General features: G+C 50.3%; 1 protein-coding gene across 1 annotated transcript in view; it reads right to left on the reverse strand.

The window, feature by feature from the left end:
• The window catches only part of PRMT3 (protein arginine methyltransferase 3), a 919,521-nt gene that overhangs the window by 594,527 nt on the left and 309,980 nt on the right, over positions 1-15,014 (reverse strand). Inside the window, exon 10 of the mRNA XM_078684663.1 lies at positions 10,710-10,809. Within this exon, the coding sequence (XP_078540789.1) occupies positions 10,710-10,809 (100 nt within the window). The remainder of the gene's footprint in view (positions 1-10,709; positions 10,810-15,014) is intronic.

A 15,014-nucleotide genomic window follows, 5' to 3' on the forward strand; every position in this document is an offset into this window, starting at 1 on the left:
TACGACTCTTGTCAGACAGACGCAACTATATGGTCTTACATCAAGATCCAACAGAGAATCTCAGGATCAGAATTGGAGCAATGATCGAGGAAGGCTTAGCGCATGATTGGCTGAGCAAAAAGGAAGGAGAGTTTCTGGAACAGAAAAAACCTCGTATCCCGTATTTTTACAGCATTCCCAAGATCCACAAGAATCTTATCCAACCACCAGGCCGCCCAATAGTCTCGGGTATTGGCTCCATTCTAGAGCCACTGTCCAAATTCGCGGACGCTTTCCTGAGACCGTTAGTACAATCTACCAACACCTATCTAAAGGACACCAAGGCCGTGTTACAACTACTTCAAGAAACTACATTTGACCCCAAAACCCAACTACTGATATCGTTGGATGTGGAGAGCCTCTACACCAGCCTCCCCCACGATGAAACGTTGATAATCATTGAAGAAGTGCTTTTTTCAACACAATGGAGGTACCAAACACCACGTGGTTTGGTATTGGAGTGCATCTCTCTGGCTCTGCAGAAAAACTTTTTCCAGTATAAAAATACGATCTACCAACAGTGCCATGGGACCAGCATGGGAAGCACATTTGCTCCAAGCCTGGCTGGTCTCTATGTGCACCACCTCGAGACAAGTAAGATTCTCCATGACCAAAACCCATTCAGATCGAAAATAAAATGCTGGAAAAGGTACATCGATGACATCCTGGTCGTCTGGGAAGGCGACAGCCTGTCCGCTGAGAATTTTTTGGAATGGCTCAACAATCAAAACCCCTTCCTGAAATTCACGATCACCATTTCAAATCAAACATTGGTGTTTCTGGATCTCAATATCTACGCGGAGGCAGGGGTGTTAAAAACAACTACTCACTTTAAACCCACCTCGAGAAACTGTCTACTAAGGTATGACAGTTTTCACCCTCGACACCTACGAGAAAACCTACCTTATGGACAGTTTTTACGCCTCAGGCGCAACTGTACAGACCTGTCCGAATTCAAGAGACAAGCTGGTGAACTCAAGGAGAAACTCAAACTACGAGAATATCCAAATAGGATTGTCAGCAAAGCTTTCAAAAGGGCAAGAAACAACAATAGAGAGTCGCTGTTGGAAGACCGATCAAAGGACCCCACTGAAAATAAACGACCAATATGTGTTACGACTTTTAACACAGTATCCAATGAGGTGTCGAAACTGGTTAATAAACACTGGCGGATACTAACATGTGGAGGATTGAACTTAGAAAAACCGATGTTTGCACACCGAAGGGGGCGCAACCTCAAAGACATGTTGGTACACACCCGACCAAAACCAGTGACTGCGTCCACACAACCAACCATAAGTGTTAAGGGACACTTTCCATGTGGTAACTGCAGTAGCTGCCATCTGACTGACAAAAGCACGAGACTCAGCTTCAGCAACGGCACCACATGGGAACAAAGAAGGTTCACAAATTGTAACTCCAAAAACGTGATCTACCTCATCACGTGCCCGTGCAACCTCGAATATGTAGGCATGACTACACGAGCCGTAAAGACAAGAATGAACGAACACAAGAGTAATGTACGGTGTAAAAAAAGCACCACAAAAATGGCCACACATTACTTGACATCCGAACACTGTGTGAATGATTTAAAATGGACTATCATCGAACAATTACCCTCTGAGGTGGGCCTTTTTCAGAAAGAACAGCGATGGGTGTTCCGTCTGGGGACCCATCTGAACGGGCTCAACGACGATGTCCCGTGGAGTCAATTATCCACGTAAAAGACCACCCAATGAACGAACCCAGCGAAAAACCGAACTACAACTGGTTCCCAGTCCACACAACTGTGTCCGCCGAATTACAACTACAAATGAAGAAATGGACATTGACTCTTAATTTAATTTAATTTATTTCATTCATGTATTTATATCTGCCACCGTTGTCCGTGTGTGATACCCAGACAATGAGAACGTCTGTGACTTCATCACATCTGACAGTCACTGGATACCGGGCTCATGTTCACAAGCGCACTGGAGACAGCGCACAAGAGATGCGTGTGTCAAATGCGCGTGCGCACAAAACGAGACACTCCCAACAGCGCATGCGCCGCTGAACAGTGGCAGGCTAACGCGCATGCGCAGCGAAATACCTCCAGCGCCTGCAGACACTTATCCCATGTCAGCGCATCTGGAACATACAGGCGCCCTGTATGGCCACACAGCGGAATACCCAAACATGGGATGAGTTTCCTTTCCGCCCAATTAACGAAAAAGCCTATAAATAGCCTAAACCGCTAGCAACTCCACAACCAGCGGAGCAGCGGACGGGGTAAGGCGGCGATCTGAGCGTCCTTACTATGTGAGTATAACACCAAAGGAGTACCATTCTGCCACGATCATCTCTAACCATCCACGGAAGTAAGTGTTAAAGAATGATTAGTAATGGCCACTTCATCCTCTACTGCAGATTGCCATTGGAGCAACACCCCGACGCTCCTATCTTGCTCATGAAGCCCACAACCAAGCTTCACAAGTACGAATTTCAGGTTTACAAAAAATCCTAGTGCTCTATATGTTTTATGTTGTATGTGTAGTGAGTCTTTTTTATGGAAGCTTATCGCTAAGCAAATGGTGAGGTTCCAGGTGACTGCACCTGCATGAACTACCCGTTACATGGGTAACCATTAGGCAAATCTCTCTTTTTTTGTCTTTCTACAGGTCATTGTGCTTGTAGCAGACCGCTGTAGGCACACTTAGCCTATTTAAAGTAAAATTCACTTTTCTGTAAATACACAGTTTTACGTAACAAAAGACGTGAGTAGGGAAGGGAGTTTGTGCCCCTGTCCTGAAGAAGGAGCCTGTCTCCGAAACATGTCGACACATAAGCACATCAGAGGTCCTGTTCATTAATACAACAGATTGACCTCGCCCTGCACTTTCTTTTTAACGGTACCAGCCAGAGCACAGAATAAAACTTTTTTTCTTTTCCGCTCTAGTGCCAGGTACCTTTTAAAACTTTTCACAACACTCCCTACTCACTTGTAACACAACCCACACACTGTACACCACACATAGCCAACTTTGTAAAGTGCTCCCTCGTAGTCGTCGGTCGCAGCACGCCGCATCCCGATAGAGGGGTGCGAAGACCCCGATGATGAAGCATGACACCAAGGGGCCTTTTGGTGTGTGAGGGGTATTTTCACAAACACTGAGTGCTTCAATATCCATTGATCACTCTCCTTTTCCCACTAAATGTTGGATTTCTCTTGTTTATTTGAATACCCAGTGGAGCATAAATCCAACGATTAGCTCTACCTCCCCCTCTTGTTTCTGATATTGGGGACCAGTACTACAGGGCTGGCCCAGGGGCTGTCTGAGGGCTCGATGACCCCGAGCGTGAGCATTTTGGCTACTTCCTCCTGGATGCAGGCCCGTACCCGATCTGGCACGCGGTAGGCCCGGTGGCGGATAGGGGGGCTGTCCCCCGTGTCCACATCGTGCGTACACCAGGAAGTGACACCTGGGGTGAGGGAGAACAGGCTGGCGAATTGTGACAGGAGAACTTGGCACTCCTGGTGTTGCTCTCGGGTGAGGGCCTCTGAGAGTCGGACCCCATCTACGGAACCGTCTTTCTCCCGCGTTCGTAGGAGGTCCGGGAGGGGCTCGGAGTCCTCTTCAGCCCCATTGTCTGTGGCCATCAGGAGGCTGAGTTCTGTCCGTACAAAGTGCGGTTTCAGTCTGTTAGCGTGGAGGACCCGGAGGGGGTTCCGGGAAGATTCCAAGTCGATGAGATAGGTAGCCGGACCCTTGCGCTCGACCACTTTGAAGGGCCCTGTCCACTTGTCTTGTAGGGCGCAGGGTTCGGTGGGGGACATCACCCATACCTGTTGCCCAGGTTCAAATTCGATGGAGGAGGCATTCCGGTCATACCACCTTTTCATGTCCTCTTGACTGGCCTCTAGGTTGGCTTTTGCTAGTTCTCGGAATCGCCGGGTCTGGTTGCGGAGTGTTAGGAGGTAGCGGAAAACATCTGGTGGGTTCTTTAGAGGGGGCATCTCCCAGCCTTCCTTAACTAGGCTGAGCGGCCCGCGCACGGGGTGTCCATATAGCAGTTCAAATGGGCTGAAGCCCAGGGACTTCTGGGGAACCTCTCGATATGCGAAGAGGAGGCACGGCAGCAGCACATCCCACTGGCGACGGAGGGGCTCTTCCAACCCCCCGATCATCCCTTTGAGCGTGCGGTTGAACCGCTCAACGAGTCCGTTTCCTTGAGGGTGATAGGGGGTCGTGAACCGGTAGGTAACCCCGCACTGTTGCCAGAGAGATTTCATATATTTCGAAATAAAGTTCGTGCCTCTGTCACTGACGACCTCCCGGGGGAAGCCCACCCGGGAGAAGATCCCCATCAGAGCCCGGCCGACTACCGGGGCTGTCACAGTCCGCAGGGGAACAGCCTCCGGGTAGCGGGTGGCGTGGTCCACTAGCACCAGGATGAATCGATGGCCTTGTTTTGTGCGCGGGTCCAGGGGCCCTACGATATCGATTCCGACCCTCTCGAACGGGGTGGTGACCACGGGAAAAGGTTGCAGGGGGGCTTTCAGTTTGCGGCCGCTCTTCCCACTGGCTTGGCACGTGGGGCAAGATCGGCAATGCTGGTGTACATTGTCCCTCATTTTGGGCCAGAAGAAGTGGGTCACCAGGCGGCTATAGGTTTTGTCTTGACCCAAGTGTCCTGCCAGGGGGACATCGTGGGCCAGGTTTAGCAGAAAGTCTCTAAAACGGAGGGGTACCACTAGGACTCGGCTGGCCCCCAGCTCCGCGATTCTTTGCTCACTGTACAGCAGATCATTGTCCCAGTAGACCCAGTGAGTTCCGGAGGTATCCCCTGCGCTTTGGGCTAGCGCTTGCTGGCGGAGTCCCTCGAGGGAGGGACAGGTCTTTTGTTCTTGGCGAAATTGTTCTTGCGTGGGCCCCCCCTCTTGAGGCCACTGGTCGAGGTTAGCGAGGTCTGGAGGTTGAGCTGGTTCGGGGGGGACGTCACGGTCGGTGGTTTCGGCGGGGGCGACCGGAGGCGGTGGTGCCGGCCATTCGAGTTCCTCTGGGCGGGTGTTGGCACGGGCGGTCATGGACCGGGTGGTGACGCACGCCCAGTCCGGGACGCCCAGCATCCCCAGGTGCTCTTTTCGTTCGACTGCTGCCCATGGAGAGCTTTCCAGGTCATTACCCAGGAGGCAGTCTACGGGGGCATCATCTCGGACCGTCACCTTCAACATGCCGGAGACCCCTCCCCATTCGAAGGGGACGCAGGCCATCCGACACAGACTTTCTGAGTTATCGGCTGAACGTACAGGGCAGAGAATGTTTGGTAAGTATTGTTCGGGGGTCACCAGGTGACAGCGGACGGCTGTTACACTGGCCCCAGTGTCACGAAGGGCTTCAGCCCGGCGTCCATTGATGCCCACCCATTGGCTGTACTTCTGGGTATTAGCGGGTAGGGGGACCCGCGGGACCATGTCTCTCCCCCCTAGGCAGGCGAGAGCCATGGCGGCTGGCTCCCATTCTTGGTGTTCCTGTTCATATTCTTCTTGTTCCTCTGAGATCTGTTCCTCCCCCAGAGCAGCAGCGGCTACTTGGCGGGGTCTTGGGCTCTGGTACTGGGGGCAGTTTGGGTCGTTTGCATAGTGTCCGACTCGTTGGCATCGATGGCAGGTAACATTGGCTCGATGTCCCGGTCGCGCTGGGGTGCTGCCCCGGTTGGCCGGGGGGGTGGGGCTGGTAGTGGGGGTGACCGGAGCGTTGCTTCTTCCGCGTCCTTGGCCTCCACCTCCTCGGGGACGGTGCTGACCATTGTTGTTCCGGTTCTGTTCGGAGGACCCATTTCGACTCACTCTGGTGATCTCCCACCGGTCTGCTTCGGCTGCGAGCTGCCGGGGATCCGTTAACTTGCTGTCGAGGAGGTGCTGGCGAAGTTCAATGAAGCAATTGTTCGACAGATGCTCCCATACCATAAGATTGAACAGTTGTTCGTAGGTTGTGACCTTGCTTCCTTTGATCCAGCCCTCGAAGGCTCGGCTAAAGTAATTGACATAGTCCACCCAAGTTGTACCTGGGATGCGGGTGCAGTCTCGGAACCTCTGACGGTACATCTCGGGTGTGAGGCCATAGCGGGTGAGGAGTGCAGCTTTCATATGGTCATAGGAGGTCATCTGGTGGTCCGGGAGTTGCAGCAGGGCGTCGCGGCCCTCATTGAGGAATCTCCCCCACAGACCGGCCCCCCAATCGCTTCTATCGATCCGGTGTGCAGTCATAGCGATTTCATAGGCCTTAAACCATTGCTGGATGTCGTCCTCTCGGAAGTATTCTCGAACGACATCCTTGGGGATGTGTACCTTCTTCTCTGTTGCCCCTGGAGTGTGGGGTTGCTCGGGCACCCCTGCTTCTTTATTCTGTTTGCGTAGGTCGATTTCAGCTAATTTCCGCTCATGTTCATATGCCAGTTTCTTTTCCTCGAGCTCCCTTTGTCTCTGTTTCTCCTCTCTTTCTTCTCGGAGACGCAGGTGCTCTAAGTTGATTTTCTGTTCGGCCAACTTCAGTTCAACGTCCATTTTGAGCCGGGCCATTTCCAGCTCGTGTAGTCGGGTTCTTTCTCGTTCCTGGATCTCGTCTGGCGAGAGACCCGTTCTTCGTTCTTCAGGGGCCATGGGGGTTTGTGCTGCGATGTCTTGATCGGGGGTTCCGGCAGCCCCGGTTTCTGCCCAAGATTCTAGGGCCTGCTTAAAGTCATCTTTGGTATTTAGTCCGGTGGTAGCGATACCTAATTCGATACAGAACTGTTTAAGTTCACGATGGCTGTACTCGTCCAATTTCTCCATCTGGAATTTCTCCGTTGATCCGCTGTCTTTAGTTGACATCGTGATTCGCCGTGGGGTGAGCTACTCTCTGTACGGTTTATGCGGTGATTCGGATCCCGTCGCTGGCCACCAATGTTAGACGGACCGGGAGGGTCGGCCGAGGATAAGGGGAGAGGTCTCCGGGGAGAGCCGTCTCCAGCGAATCGTACAGACAAGTAACTCCCCCCCCACAGACGGACACCACACAAGGATAAAGTTCAACGATACTTTATAGGGAATTCTTCAAGTACGGTAGAATGGTACAAGGAGGTCTGGACTCAGGGGTCCCCTCTATTCTGGTCTCTGTTTGGGAAGAGGGTAGCGGGCCAGTCTTGTTACCAAAAAGATGGCAATAGCTCTCAATCCTCGAGCTCGGGGGTGTAGATGAACGGGCCGCGGCGGAGCCAGCAGGTCCCGAGATGGATGAAGGAAGACGACGGTCCGCGGCAGAGCCAGCAGGTCCCGATGAAGGTGGTGGGTACAAACGGTCCGCGGCCACGCCAGCAGGTCCCGACGACGATGAAGGATAGGGTGGTTCCCAAAGCCGCGGCAGCGCCAGCAGGCAAGACGAGGGTGCACAAGACAGAGCTACGGCAGCGCCAGTAGTCCGTCAAGGATGAGTTCCTCTTTGCGTCTCTCGACTCCAAGATACAACTCCCGTCCTGCTCTGGAGCTGCCCCAGTTATAGGGCTGGTGTGCTTTGATGTCCGGACCCTCGCACTTGGAGGTCGGGAGGTCCGGGATGAGGGAGTTCAGACACCCAGCAGGGGGGTGGAGCCAGCGCCCGGGGAGGCGATGGGCGAGCGGTACTTGGCGGGGGAGAGCCATCGACACCTCTTGCTCCCATTGACTGACCAAGTAGCCCGCTCACCTCCTGGGTGGATGTTGGTGCCGGAATGTCTGAGGCCTGGCCAGGCCCAGGGTTGAGGTCGATCGGGGGCCAGGCGGCCTCGTGGTGGAGTGTCCAAGATGGCGCCCAGGATGGGCGCGCAGGCCGGTAGTGGGTCGGCCTACGCGGTCAACAGGTTCGAGTGTAGGGGTCCCTGCGGGGACGGTGGACGTGCAATGGTGGTGTGTGGTACTTGCGTGGCTGGCTCGGGCCTGGTTGGGCCGGGGGAGAGCGGCCCTTCATGTGGCCTGTCCAACACATATCCTGAAATAAACCATAATCCTTACACTAGTGAAGACTGGTGTTCAGATAACTCCACACTGAAGGCGAGCGCTGTTGATTGCTGTAGTGGCCTTGTGCAGGTAAGGGAAGCTTGCACTGTTTATATAAGCTGATCTATACATGGGAAGCTTGCACTGATGATCTGTTATGTCTGCGTCAGGAAAGAAGCACTGCAAAGTAAAAGCTATTTACATGTAAATGCTTAGTAAAAGCTATCTATTAATAAATTTTAAAAAAAGGCGCGCGGCCATGCTGTGTCGGGAGGTGGGAGGGGTCTGCTATGGAGGAAATTCCAATGACAACACTGCAAGCAGACGAGTCGAAAGCGGCGCTGTGCGCGGCCATGCTGTGCAATTGCGAGAAGGCAGTGTGTATGTGGAAAAGCAATGAACAGCTCATATTTATTCAGAGAGTGCATATGTTCTTGGGAGTTATGATGAACCTTTATCACCTTGTTATGGTGTGCAGAGGGAAAATACTAAGAATGAACAAACAAGCGCAATAATTAGGAGCCCAGTTGTTGCTGTATATATGTTCTAATCTAAGAAAATAACCTGTTGTTCAGAATGCACACACGTAAATTGAAATTCTTAGAAGAGTGGGATCCGATTCTTCTCCAAATCCCACAACATACCATTGTAAATGCCCTCACACTGGAGTACCTGGAACTCAGGCATTAATCGTTTAAAACTTCATTGCACGTCTACTTATGAGGTGCCGGCTGCAGACACCAGACCTCACAATGCTCTGAAGTCCTAGGACCAAAAGTGGTGCCATGGATTCTGAAATCCATTCTGTGGTATTAGGATAAGAATGTCTTTTAGAATGTTTATTCATGTATTCTTTTATGGAACCCTCTGTGTCATGCATCCATGCGCAGATGGTGTATGTCTTTAAATACCTCTGCTTGTTCCATGTTCTGAAGATCAGCTGAGCTTCAGTTACACTGCTGACCTTCAGAAGGTGGATGCTCCAATAAACGACTCTTCATCTTCAACAAGGCTCTACTTGGATTTATTTGGAACTACTACATATTGGTGATGCTTTGGGATATTTTTACCTCATTAAACCCCAGGATCATCCACATGGACAGTATTTACGATTTTCCTGAATTTTTTCCTACTTATTTTGCAAGTGGAGGAATTTCGTAAACTACTCTTCATCTTCAACAAGGCTCTACTTGGATTTATTTGGAACTACTACACATACCATGTGGCGCACGCTGGAGATCAGGCTGAGACCTGCGATTTGCTGGCACAAACCTTGATCTCTAGAAGGCGCTGATGAACGGGGGTAGGCCCAAGCCTGACACAACACTTAGGGTGCTGGGCTCGTGAGACGCTGGAACAGCCCATGAGCTTAAATGCTTAAATGGGCCATGGTGCAGATACCACCTCCGCAGTGCCACGAGAAGGCAATGGTGGCAATGAGGTCTGGCAATGGTGATACAAAGCCTTTCTGAAGTGCAGATGACATTCAGATTTTGGAGCCCGTTAGGAGACAATCAAATAAAAGAGCGGTTTTGAATATCTGGTTCCTGGTAGATTCAACAAGCACTGTTGTTAGGGTTCAGTACCACAAGCTGTCACTAGGTGACCCGTGGGGACTCTTTTGCCACATATGGTACTGCACCCTGCAACATGGCCAAGGAAAGGATATGGGACAGAGGTGAGAGCTGCCAGCTGGGGATCCCGGTTCGAGTCTGGTGTCAGCCTGATAGGTGGGCTATATAAATGAAAAGCTAGAAATGTAAAATGAAAGCAAAATAACATAAGAATTCAATGCTCTGGGGCGGGCAAGAAGTGTAATGAGCAAAACAACAGTGGCCTCGGAAGGGTGGTGGGGGCCTGCAGCAGTGTTGTGGGAGGGGTGAGGGGGATGCAGGGGGAGATTAATGGACAGACAACAAGCAAATGGAACAACAGCAACTGACCACAAGCAAATGAAGTGACAGAAGTTTAATTGCCCAAGTAAACAGAACACTTAAGTAGCAAAGACGCAGCCCAACAAAAAAAGAGTTCTCTCAAAGTATAAATAACCTGAACAGTACGAATACATATGAGGGACAATCCTCATGGGAGGATACAAAATTCCAAAAGGAGGGACTAATAAGTGTATTCATCAATGAAAAGCCAGCATTTCTAAAGGACAGCAACAGGAACCAATGAAAAAGATGGTTTTTTTCAAGCCCATATCCTAGATACAGCATGTCTTGAAGAGAAAGTACCAGCGCTGCCTAGGCAAGACCTAAAAACGACTAGTTCAGTCAAAGCCACTTACAAATGTTTTCAGGCCCCTTCGGACTATCAAGAATCGAACTAATCCCTGAGACATTATAATAAAGATGGATGCTTTATTTCCTATACTTACTACAATTTACTAAACAAGGTACATAGTAACCCACTTCGAATTTCTCCACGTCTTCTCTTCAGAAGTGATATAAAAGGATTTTTCTGAAATTGCAGGTATCTTCAACAAGAATAGAGCCACTCGCTATTGGCAATGCACTTTTTATGCCTCATTTTGGCTATAGATTTATATGTCGGGCACGTGACACCACAAACCCATGGCTGGCATGACAAATTCAGAATTTCTCTACACATCAAGCTTGATATGTGAGGCTAACGCAATAAACGAGGAAAAACGAAAAAAATATATATAACTTACCATCCATTCGGAGATGATCACATCTACTTTTTCTACTGGCAAATCAACTTCTTCAATTCTTCCTTTGACCAAAGAAATCACATTTTCCATCTTATTTAACCTGCGAGATACAAGCAAATACCAAGATCAGTGTGGCTTACTCCTATCTCTTGAGCAAGTGATGTGTCTTTGACAGAAAATATAACACTTCTGATAAGGGACTGTCCGGTCCAGGGGCGTACGACATTGTTTTAAGTCAAGCAAACATATTTTTGCATGCTTTCTCATCACTGTTTTTTGACAATATTTCGAATTTTCTTTTGCATACACTGAGATGAGTTTTAGACTATAGTGAACATAACCAAAATGTACTGAGTATTTTGTAAGCAAGGCGGTATAATATTCATTGCTTACTTTTTCCTGGAGAGAGTGAAGCAACACTACTGAAGCAAAGTTATGTCAAGCTACAATCACATAGAAAATGCTCGTGAAAGTTTTCTTTAAGATGTGCAAATCCAACTCTCGCAGAACTTTGCACACTTTGTGTACTTTTCATTAACAAAATAAATTTGAAAGTTTGCACACACCCACTGTCCACTATCATCTATAATGGTCAGCATTTAGGATTGCTGAATGGGGGTGAAACCCAACTCAAGCAGCAGCTAACATTTCTGTCAGGGTAAAGTCACAAGCAAACCCAAAATTAACCTGGGTTTAACCCTCTAGTAGCTTTGCATAAAGCAGCCTAGCTTAACTTAGAGGCAATGTTTAAAGTATGTATGCAGAGCTTAAAACAGTAATGAAGTGAAAACACAAGACAGATATCATACCAATTATAAAAAAGAAAGTTACATTTAATAAAAATATTTTCGATCAATATGACAAAAATGTAATCTGTACAAATGGATTTATACAATTTTAAAGATATAAGTCAAGAAAGTGCCTAGGGAACACAAAGAGCCAACTGTGGTTATCTGGTTCGCCGGACTGGGACAAAGTCACAAGCTGAGACTGACCACGATGGGGTATGGGTCCAAGTTAGGCTTGCTGAACAAAGTACCTTACTTCCTAGCTTGCGTGTTGAAGATTCGTTGTGCACCGGCGGTTTCGATGATGCTGGGGGGCTGCACTGTGAAGTTCTTCATCGTCGCCGCGGAAACTGTCGACAAGGGGCTTGCGAAAAGCAGGCTTGTGTTGAGGATGCATCATGCAGCACAGTCCAAAGGAGAATGCTGGATACGATGTGAGGACCGGCATCAGGGATGTGTTGGGCTGCAACAGTTCCAATACGGCTTTGAAGACCTCCACCACGCTGCATCTGTTCTGCTTACAGGAACACAGTGTGGCTTGTAGAGCACCTTCAGTCCCACTTCCAAGGGTGCATGACTGGGCTGGCTTCACTTGGGGGCAAGAATCACAGCAGACAAGATTCCAGGTGCTGGGTTCAAGGTCGTTGGAGCCTTTTCTGTCCCGGAGGCTCTGTTCAAAAGGCCAGCCAGCTACCCCTTAGAGTCACTCTGGTGGTCACAGAATCAAGAAGCAGGTATAGTCTTTTCACTCACGCAGCATGGCAAAAGAGTAGCCGTCCTGTTTGTAGAGCAGCACACCAGTCCTTTTGAGTCCTCTACATGTACAAAAGTGTACTAAAGAGTTGGGTCTGAGGGTCCATTATTTATACCTGGTCCCCACTTTGAAATAGGAGAAGGTTCTGGAGGTTTCCACCCCAGACGAGATTAGAATTTCCTGCCCCAATGCCCTGGCCACAGCTTGTCTGGGGCCACAAAAGACTAGTGTCAAGCCCTTTCTGAGTGTGTTCTGGCAGAGCCTCTGTGATGTGCAAGTTCAGCAGGTGACAGCTACTCCCCCTCATCAAGTCAGAGATGGCCCATCATGCCAACACCTATTTCCCCTTTGTCTCTCTGTCTGGAAGCAATACACATAGTTCAAGTGCCAGCTACATCTAGTGATGGGACCCAGGATACAGACAACAGACACCGAATGGTTAGGACATGAAAATGCCAACTTTCCAAAAGTTATTTTAGTGAAGATCACATTCAAAATGTAATTACCACACCTTCTCCTTTTTCCTCTATCTCTCTAAGTGCCTCAGCTAAGCAGCAAAATGAATCTGATGCACTTATCCGTTTACACAAAAAACACATAAGAACAGAATTGCATGGTCACTTTACACTGCAACACATTAAAGCTGGAACAATGCCTTGGGGGATCAAAGTAAAAAACATCCCTGTTATTTTTACCGAGGATCAGGAGTACAAAAAAGGCTTCAGCTTTATCAGCACTAAATGCAGTAGGGACCTCATGGTCCACACCATAGAGACAGCACAAAGAATTTGTCGTAAGGAAGCAGATGAGTTGGAGACCTTGATTCAAGCTATCAAAGATAACCATACTCATACTGAAGTCAAGACCCTTCTTGAGAAAATTGAAAAGGAAATCTTAACCTTTAAAGATCATACAGTCAGCTACAAAACATCCAAATTTGAGAGGGACACAAAGGCCTTCAATTTAGACCCCTATTTGAAAGACGACTTTTACACTAAATCAGCATCTCAACGATTCCTGTCAGATTATCAGGGGAGATCAAGGAACCACTTCCTGACGTTCTCAGTATCTTCATCTTCAGAGTCCACAGGGGAACCAAATTCAAGACAAGGACCAACCAAAAGACAGGACTCTTTTTTAGAGAAAGGCGGAGAAAAGCCCAGAGTAAGATTCAAAACCCAACCATGGGAAATGAAAACCAGACGCCAGTATTACCAGTCAATCAATCAATCAATCAAAGCATTTATATAGTGCACTACTCACCCGGAGGGTCTCAAGGCGCTGGGGGGAGGGGGTCCGCTACTGCTCGAACAGCCAGGTCTTGAGCTGCTTCCTGAAGGCGAGGTGGTCTTGGGTCCGGCGGAGGTGGGACGGAAGGGAGTTCCAAGTCTTGGCGGCCAGGTAGGAGAAGGACCTTCCTCCTGTGGTGGCTCTTTGGATGCGGGGGCGTGGCTGGTCGATCGAAGCTGGCGTTTGGGAGCGTAGAAGTTGAGGCGGCTGTTGAGGTATCCTGGGCCTTGGTTGTGTAGGGCTTTGTGTGCGTGGGTGAGGAGCCGGAAGGTGATTCTCTTGTTGACCGGGAGCCAGTGCAGGTCTCTCAGGTGTCCGGAGATGTGGCTGCGGCGGGGGGATGTCCAGGATGAGTCCTGCTGAGGTGTTCTGGATCCGCTGGAGTCTCTTCTGGAGTTTGGCGGTGGTTCCGGCGTAGAGGGAGTTGCCGTAGTCCAGACGGCTGGTGACGAGGGCCTGGGTGACCGTCTTCCTGGTCTCTGTGGGGATCCATCGGAAGATCTTACGCAGCATGCGCAGGATGTTGAAGCACGACAAGGAGACGGCGTTGACTTGTCTGGTCATGGAGAGGGAGGAGTCCAGGATGAAGCCCAGCTTGCGTGCGTGGTCTGTGGGTTTGGGTGCGCTGCCCAGGGCGGGGGGCCACCAGGAGTCGTCCCAGGCGGAGGGTGATGATCCCAGGATGAGGACTTCCGTCTTGTCCGAGTTCAGTTTCAGGCGGCTGTTCGACATCCATTTGGCTACGTCTGTCATCCCTTCGTGCAGGTTGGCGCTGGCGGTGGCGGGGTCGTTGGTGAGGGAGAGGATCAGCTGGGTGTCGTCGGCGTAGTAGATGATGTTGAGGTTGTGCTGGCTTGCGATGGTTGCGAGGGGGCTCATGTAGACGTTGAAGAGTGTTGGGCTGAGCGAGGAGCCTTGAGGAACGCCGCAGATGACTTCGGTGGCCTCCGATCTGAACGGGGGGAGGCGGACTCTCTGTGTCCTTCCGGCGAGGAAGGAGATGATCCACTCCAGTGCCTTCTCCTGGATTCCGACGTTGCTGAGGCGCTGTACTAGGGTACGGTGGCATACAGTGTCGAAGGCCGCGGACAGGTCCAGGAGGATGAGGGCCGCTGTTTCTCCGTTGTCGAGCAGGGCTCGGATGTCATCTGTAGCTGCGATCAGGGCGGTCTCGGTGCTGTGGTTGGCCCGGAAGCCAGACTGCGAGAGGTCGAGGGATCCGTTCGTCTCGAGGAAGGCGGCCAGTTGCTTGTTGACGGTCTTCTCGATGACTTTTGCCGGAAACGGGAGCAGCGAGATGGGGCGGTAGTTCTTGAGGTCGGTGGGGTCGGCTGATGGTTTCTTAAGTAGAGCGCTGAGTTCGGCGTGCTTCCAGCTCTCCGGGAAAGTGGCGGTGTCGAAGGAGGTGTTGATGATGTCCCGCAGGTGGGGTGCGATGACAGCGTCGACCTTGTTGAAGACTTGGTGAGGGCA

This window comes from Lissotriton helveticus, chromosome 3_2 (assembly GCF_964261635.1).
Source record: "Lissotriton helveticus chromosome 3_2, aLisHel1.1, whole genome shotgun sequence".
NCBI lineage: Eukaryota > Metazoa > Chordata > Amphibia > Caudata > Salamandridae > Lissotriton > Lissotriton helveticus.